This window comes from Primulina eburnea, chromosome 16 (assembly GCF_022965805.1).
Source record: "Primulina eburnea isolate SZY01 chromosome 16, ASM2296580v1, whole genome shotgun sequence".
Classification (NCBI taxonomy): domain Eukaryota; kingdom Viridiplantae; phylum Streptophyta; class Magnoliopsida; order Lamiales; family Gesneriaceae; genus Primulina; species Primulina eburnea.
In genome coordinates, this window is record NC_133116.1 from 7,512,460 (window position 1) to 7,521,114 (window position 8,655).

General features: G+C 33.9%; 1 protein-coding gene and 1 long non-coding RNA gene across 2 annotated transcripts; both read right to left on the reverse strand.

The window, feature by feature from the left end:
- Positions 1-1,837: 1,837 nt before the first annotated feature.
- On the reverse strand, positions 1,838-3,609 carry LOC140817014 (flavonol 3-O-glucosyltransferase UGT89B1-like). The gene is given in 2 exon segments (XM_073176569.1): positions 1,838-2,868; positions 2,871-3,609. Coding segments are annotated over 2 exon segments (1,422 nt in total). The 5' UTR covers positions 3,412-3,609; the 3' UTR covers positions 1,838-1,987.
- Positions 3,610-5,970: 2,361 nt separating this feature from the next.
- LOC140817535 (uncharacterized) lies at positions 5,971-8,655 on the reverse strand. The gene is made up of 3 exons (XR_012114797.1): positions 8,322-8,655; positions 8,169-8,221; positions 5,971-6,141 (listed from the first exon to the last, which is right to left on the reverse strand). It is a non-coding gene; the product is annotated as an uncharacterized lncRNA (long non-coding RNA).

Genomic DNA, 8,655 nt, shown 5'->3' on the forward strand with positions numbered 1-8,655 from the left:
AGAAGTCATTTGTACTAGGAATAAAATATTTAAGGGAGAAATGGTGATATCTCGAGAAGCGCTCAAGTTATCATGTCATCCTAGGAACTGGGGCTGCGGACGGATCGGAAAGATAAGAGAAATCAAGGTAAGGACTAGCCCGGGTGAAATGAGTGCTCTTTTATAGGTTATCCCTGGGTTTGCAACAACCAGGAAAACTGACCACAGACAAGCCCGAACCCTCAGCTTAGCCCGAGCATTATAAAAAGACTTAGTGAATCAGAGATCACTGCTCAAGCCCTTTGTAACATACGTCAATCATGGGCCCACATCTATGGAGGACCATACTCTGAAATCATTGATATGTCATTCAACACACGTAGAGATGATGTAACAAGACCAGAAACAATATGTGTTGTCAGTTGCAACAGTATCAGGAGGCATGGCATGAGCAGCCATCCTACCATGAGGAGTTGCCGAGCATTGAAAATAATATTATTACTGACTTCTCCCCTTTAAATACACATATTTACTTGATCATAAAACATGGAATCCACTTAACATTTTTTACGAGCACTTAACATATATTCTCTATTGCACTTCTTTTTTTTTGTAAAATTTGACTGATTTGAGCATCAGAGTGAGTGGTCATGCCAGAAAACCTTCCGGTGCGTCATTAACATTCTTTGCTCTTGAAGTATGCAGATACTTCAGCTCAGGTCTCATCTGTCTGGTCTGCAATGTGCCTAAAAAGAACCTACCCGACCAAATAAATCGCTTACCTAACTTATCGGATTTACCGGGCCTTCACATCATTCATGTTGTTATGAACACACGGATGACCCTATATCAATCAAAGAACGAATATGTTAGTTGAGTTTTCTTCCCGGACGGACCATAGTATTGGCCTAGCCTGGGCTCCGACTTTCTTATTGTGTTATATATTTAACAATTCTATATTATTTTTGTAGTTCAAACTTTCTGGATATTGATTACTTCCTTTTGTTATGTTATATTAGTATTAAATGTTTATCATGGTGCTTCCGTTGAATTCCCATCTTGTTGGTTCTCTTAAAGATTTTTTTTGAAGAAATTATATTTAATATATTTTCTCGAAATTTAAAAATAAGATAAAACTAGGAGAATCAATAAATATTTTAAAAATCCAAATATTATTACTGAGGTCCTTGTTTCAAATAAATCGTCGCGGAATGAATTGTTTCATTGCACACCATCATTCAAACTGAAGATCAAGTGAGTGATCTTTACCAGCACGAGGTGTGACATCACAAACGCGACCGCACAATGAACTTCTATAATAACTAGTTCGTATCCGTTTTCATTTTACAAAAATGGTTAATTCAAAATGCTATAAGAATCAATTATATCTTACTATACTCTCATTTTAATTATTTTTCGTGTGAGACAAGGTTATTACATTTGCAAACTCGTAGAGTCAAGAAGATAAGCAGGCCAATTCTGTGAACCCTGTTGCCCCAACCCCTCACTCAGCGTTTTAAACCTGGTTGACCCGGAGATTTTCCGACAAACCCCTTTCGATTAGGCTTCACAATGGCAACACTCTCCCCTCTGCTATTTCTGAAATGATATGCTCCTACAAGCCTCATTCATAATAATGAATTATGAGGGCAAGGTCTTCTAAAATATATTCGAGATTGTATTTTCTTATGTATGATGAAGGTGCAAAAGGGAAACAAGAATATCCGTGACGCATGGGAAAGCTGCTGTCATTTGATTATATGTTTTTTTTTTTTTTCATATTTCAAATATGTAAATTGTATATAAATTGTAAAATATATTTCATTAAACTTACAAATTAGAAATGATGAGACTGATCAAATAAGTTTGGGATTGACTTTGATCAAAACAAATTATCAATTTGAAGCTGTCCTTTGGCCTTGATAGAACCAATTAAAATCATTAATAATTACTAATGTAGATACTCATAATAAATTTAGATCTTTGTATAGTTACATTATATATATCATCAAGCATTCTGCCCCTTGAGTTTGGCTAGTTCTTGGACAAGTAAATCCAAATCTTTGTTAGAACTCCCACTAACCTTGACTGCTTCCACAGCCTTGTCTCTCAATTCCTTTGCTCTAATCCTTTCAACCACATCCCCACGCATCGACTTGGCGATTTTCCGAGCCAACTCATCCGGGTCAGGCACTGTGTTGCTACCCTTGCACACTCGGACAGCAGCTTTTTTATAATCCACCATCAATTTTTCGTCCAAATATTGATCTGCCTCCATGGGCCAGCACAATATCATCACACCAGATGCTATAGCCTCCAACACCGAGTTCCACCCACAATGACTCAAGAATCCGCCCACAGCTGGGTGACTCAGAATCGCAGACTGCGGAGCCCAACCCTTTATCACGAAACCTCGACCCGCTACCCGACCCTCGAACCCATCAGGAACGGACCCAAAACTATCCACCAATTGTTGGGTCGTGGCCTCTTTAACAGCCCAAACGAACTTGACACCACTCTTCTCCAACCCACTAGCCAGAGCCTCCATCTGTGCCTTCTTGAGCAACTTTTGACTTCCAAAACACACATACAAAACAGACCCATCCTCGCACTCATCAAGCCATGACAAAACACCATCGTTGGTTATTGGGCTACCGCCCAAGTTACTGTGCCTACCCAACAAATGCAGGGGACCTACAGTAAAAACCCGTGGATGTCCCATTTTCTCACTCAAGTAGTCCAAGAACTCGTCTTCCAAGGCTGCTATACTGTTGAACACAAGACCCCAACTCAAAGTATTAGCAATCATTGAATTTTTTACCAGCTCGAAATTGGTATCGGTAACTTGTAATTCCTTATAGCGGCGGAAGAGTGTAGGAAGTTCTTCCAAGTCAGGCATGGCGAGCCTGGTAACTCTTGAAATTTTACCTCATTCCCAAGTTTTACAGCTTCGGGATCTCCCCAAAGATGATCAGAAACCGCAGCAAAAATGGCCGCTGAACAGTAAAAGGTAATTCTTGGAATCTTAAGCTTGCGAGCCAGAGAGTAGGTCCATCCGAGAAAGAAATCAGATAGAATCGCCACTGGTGGATTACTGTGAGAGCCAAACCACTGAGTTATGGGTTCCTGAAGCTTGCTCAGAGCGTTGATCATTGGTATATTCCCCCCGTCTCCAAGATCCTTGATATTTTCAACACCTCGAGGGATTAAGGGGCTGTTTGGTAAGGGTAAAATCAGTGTCTGGATCGAGGGATTGGCCGAGAGAAGTGGAGTCAGGATCGGAAGATTTCCAGGGGTGATTAAAATGGTTATGCTCAAGTTTCTTTGGGATAGTTGGTGGGTTAGATCAAGAAGAGGGAGCATGTGGCCTTGTGCTGGATAGGGGAAAACTAAAACATGAGCTCCATTTTTGCTGCAGGCCTTCTTCTCCATGATTCTTTGGAACGATTCCAAGAAGTTTCTGAGAGAGAGAAGGAAATCAAAATTAAGGGAATTGCTAAACCAGTCCACATATATAAAGGTCTTGATAAATATTGTCGCACGTCAAAACTTTTGAGGAAATGGCGTGGCGAAATACTGATGAAGCAAAAACACCTTACAGGAAGCCTTTGGAGAACCAGAAACGGCCCACACATATAATTTTCTATTTATTAAAAATTTATATTTTTCATTTATGTACGCTGTTTCGGTCTTTTGGTATCGATCCTATCCTCAAAGAATCGGTGCTGTAGCTGTCTTTACGCCTGTTTGGAGTAACATGTGTGTATCTATATAATCCAGTATTCCAGCACCGATTTGCGCCTGTTTGGAGGTAATGTATGTGTCTATCGAATTTGGATGCTCTGTCGTGGCTGAAAACAATACACTTAATGCTGTACACTTTTAACATCATATGACCATGGACCTCACATAGTGACAGAAAAATTCGAAAAAATATCAAACGAAATGAGATGATCAGCAGATCATTTCGTGTAAAAGGTGCACAACACTATATACTGTATTTTTAGCCACAACAGATGATCCAAATCCGTATTTATCTATGTATAGCCTTTCAATTTTTTTCTTAAAAAAATATATATATATTTGATTTAATATTGAATTTTTGATTAAATTCAAATTTATTCAATAAAGTTATCAATTGTTTTTATATATAATATTGTAAGAACATTACATTATATTTTTTTATAGTTAAATTTCTATTTATGTTAATTATATTATTTGGGCATGTGCTTTTTAATATAAAATATAACAGTTGACATCAAAATTTTATATGATTTGTTTGATTGTGATATTTATTATTTGTTATCGTGTAACATTAATAATTTATTTTTCAATCTAAAGTATTAATATTATTTTTTTTAAAAAAAAAATTGACGGTGGCCAGGTTGGGTTGAGATTTAGGTGGCTCGATTGAAGGTGGACATAAATGAGGCAACGCAATAGGGCGGGGTGGGGAACCCGCCTTGACAGCTCTATCTATATACATGTATATCATGTTGTAATATAATTAATGCGTATGATTATTTAAAAATTTAAGAATAAATTTTTGTTTTAAAATATAAAAACAAAATTATGGTTGTGTGTCTGAGAATGTGAAAATATGGTCAAACGAAAATGTGAAAGAACTATAGAAACATAAAAAAACCGCGGAACACAAGGCAGAAAACTTTGTACCATATTGATTATCGTGTAGTGTAAAATGCATTCGCGATTTTTGATGCGGGCAATAGTAATTTTTTCAAATAATTTTTTTCCTTCAATATTAATTACTATATTTGAAAATAAAAACATATAACTTTCCTAAAAATAATAAAAATAAATAAATCTATATTCAAAAATAAGTTAAAGACGTGCGACTTTTTTGTCTTCAAAATGTCACATGATCGCTATGCTGATATTGTGAGAGCATGGAATTTAGTTTCGAAACTTTCTCGAAAAGCAATTTCATCTCACAAGGAAAACTTCCTGAATAAAGTAAAATTAAAGGCAAAAACTTATGTGAGACGGTCTCACGGGTCATATTTGTGAGACGGATCTCTTATTTGGGTCACCCATGAAAAAGTATTACTTTTTATGCTAAGAGTATTACTTTTTATTGTGAATATGGGTAGTGTTGACCCGTCTTACAGATTATGATCCGTGAGACGGTCTCACATGAGACACACTCAAAATTAAATAAGAGTAGGTATATTACCAAACCATGAATTTATTCGGTCTATATCTACATTGAAAATTAATATTTTGCATATAAAAAATAATATTTTTTATAATTCGTATAGGATCGGAGATTTATCTCACAAAATTGAACCGTGAGATGGTAACATATGAGTTTTTGTTATTAAGAGAATTATCATATGAGACGATCTCATGGGTCTAGACGGGCCAACCAGATTTAGATTTGATGTGAAAAGTGAATCACACATTTTCGAAAAATATTAAAATCATGTACATCTAAAATTTTGATGTTGATATTATTTGAACTTCCTTTTAAAAAAAAAAACATAAGGGATTAAGTTTTATTTATTTTTCACAAAAAAAAAGTAATTAGCTCTTTTGATATTTCACAAAAGATTGTATGCAATTGACCCCCTAATTTCATATAACTCCTTTCCAAAAAATTCTTATTAAATCCAAAATATTATTATAAATGTTCTATTGAAGTAAATGTTAAATAATTGACCTATTAAAAGTACTCAATTTTTATAGCAACTCCATATTTTATCTGACTAGAAATACATCTGCGTAAGTTATATGACCCAATTATGACAGAACGGATGAAATCTAGCAGTATAATGGATCGAGCTGAACAGAAATTTGGATTAACAACCCAAAAATACAATTTGCGAATTTCAATAAAATTGTTACACACCAAACACCAAATACTATGCATAAAACGTGTACAACTAGATTACTGTATACATTACACAAAATTTCTTTATAGAAATACATAGAGTTCTATTACTTAAACTACTCAGAGGAAATTATTAAAGAGTAGTCTCGTGCTAATCTCAGTTGTGCTTGGTGGGTGATGCTCGGGTCCTTTGTATCAGCAGTGTAAGCATCCAATCTATTTCGATAATTTTCTCTAGCCATGAGAATTCTTCCATGCTTCTCCACCTTCATACTCACAATTTGTGTTTCATGTTTCAAACCATGAAAAAACTATAAGATTTCAAAAGAATTATATAATCAATCCATCGAAAAATATCTTATTACCACATACAATTACATTTGTTTCAAATTTGAATAACTATGGATATTGTTAAAATATTTCAATACACTTAAGTTTTGTTGATTGAAAAATAACATCGAGCTTTTTCAGGCACAATCACATTTAAATGTATTTCAAGTTTCAGACTGTGGGACTAGATTAAGCTGTTCAAACAAGGCTTAAGAAGATCAAGCTGTTCGAATTAAAAAGTCAAAATGTGGAAGTATATGAACTTAAGTTGCAAAGCTATCATATGTCAATATTGACCAGCAAACCAAAGTATTCAACCATTGAAGATCAAGTTGCACTATCACCGGTAATAAAAAAGTTAAATCTAAAAAAGTACTAAAGTCAAGTCGTTCAATCAGTTGTCTCATTTGGAAAAATTACACAGTATCCTATTAACTTTTGAATGACAGAAAGCTACCTAACTAGTACATGGTATGTCAACTTTATGAAAAACAAAAGATTTGAAGTCGCAATAACAAAAGGACCATTAGTGAACGTTTAATGAATGAAAGTGACATATCCATGATGTCAAAAAAACAATATATATGATCATTGAAAAAAAATTCGACTGTTGAAGCTTTTCAACTATAAATATGCAGATTTCAAATATGAAGAACTATCGCGACCAACCACAACTATTTTTAAGTCTGCATATTTCAAAGATCTTGAGTATACCTAATCTTTCGATTTCTAGTTTGTTATTCAAGTAAACGCTTATCAGAATCATATTAGATCATCAAGGATAAATATGTAATACTTCCAACAACTCAAGCCATCAAGTCTGTACCGTTGGATTTTGTGTTTGCTTTCTGGTGAATCAAGAATTCCTAAATATCCAAAGTTGTAAATGATCAATAAAAGTTTTAGTTAGGCAATAATAAGTTCTAACTAAAAAGTATTGTTATAAGACGTTGTAAAACAAAATCTTTTAGTAAAAACCTTCTTAAGTGGAAGAAGAGATGACCTAATAGTTTTATCTTACACGTTTTACATTCATATAAAGTCCATTTCTAGTTTTTTATATCTAAACAATCAAGTATAATATATCACTAGTCAAACCGGACAGTTTCCGAACACTTTTTTGTGGTTTAGTAAGTCTAGCCATTCAAAAATACAATATGAAAACTGCTGAGAATAGTCCAAATTAAGAAAATATTAGAAGTTTTTATTCACCTTTTTTAAACATTTTTTCGATCCCAACATATATTTACCAAATTACTAAGAGAACAATAATAAAAAATATCAAGCTTAAAAATCAAACTAAACATAAAACCAAAAAAAAACATTAGAAATAGTTTTCTGATTATTATCATACAAAAATAGCAGTAACTTTATAATAACAATTCTCTTCGTTCCGTTCAATTATCATCATTCAACAAAAATATTTTATAATTAATCTTTCTGTAATATATATATAAATTATTATAATTTAATCAGATATTGGATATGAGTATGATGCAACCAGACCAGTCTCCATCATCGAACTCGAAAATCCTCATACATGATTATTTTATTGGGTCCAAAAAATGCTTCCTAACCTCATCTATTCAGATCGGATATCAGATCCTCCAACAAATTCGAAAGAAATTGATATCCCTGGCAAGAACCATCTAAAAAAAATCGTTTTTGGTCTTTTTCTATAATTTCTAAATATGTCATTTGAAAATAAATTTTAAAAAAGTTACTCTAGACTGAAATGGTTTTAGAATTTCCAGGGAACTACGGCAGTTCCACATTTCCATTTTTTTTAAAAAAATAAAATTAAATCACCATAGTGGGTTGAATAACTTACATTTGAATTTCGATAAAAAAATTTTAAACCACCCCTAAATAGAAGAATTTGGAAGAAGTCAGTCCCACAACAATCTCCCACGAAACATTTAACCAAGATTGGTATTATAATAAACCAATATCCTTTCTAAACAGTTTATCTACATTAATCCAACAAGAAAGATCACAAGGACTATACCTTTTTGCTTGAAACAACATCAACATCGCGTCGTCCACCTGAAACGGATTCGCCTACAAATATTAATTTCAGATACAATTCATCCAAAATATCGATTCATGCACTCCAAATATGGAGAACAAAAGAGAATTTGTATGTACATATAGATGATACCTTGAGCTAAAAATGCACCTGATAGCTGTCCACTAAGTAAAAACAGAATAAGTGAAATTCTTGTAATGAATGGCATGCTTGCCTCTTATCTTCTGATATTGCCTGTTTTGTGAAGCATCCAAAGAGAAATGTCACGTAGAATAAAATGTGGGATTTATAGAATGGGGTAAAATTTTGAGCACAAAAGTCAAAGTTGTGGTCCAAATATTTACAAGTTTCTACATTCCCAAGTCAAAATTGAAGTAGGGTTACCAATGCTGCTATTTATACACATGTCTTCCATTTCACGTTTCACTAAAATAAATGGGGTGAGGGGACCAAAATTCAACTCTTG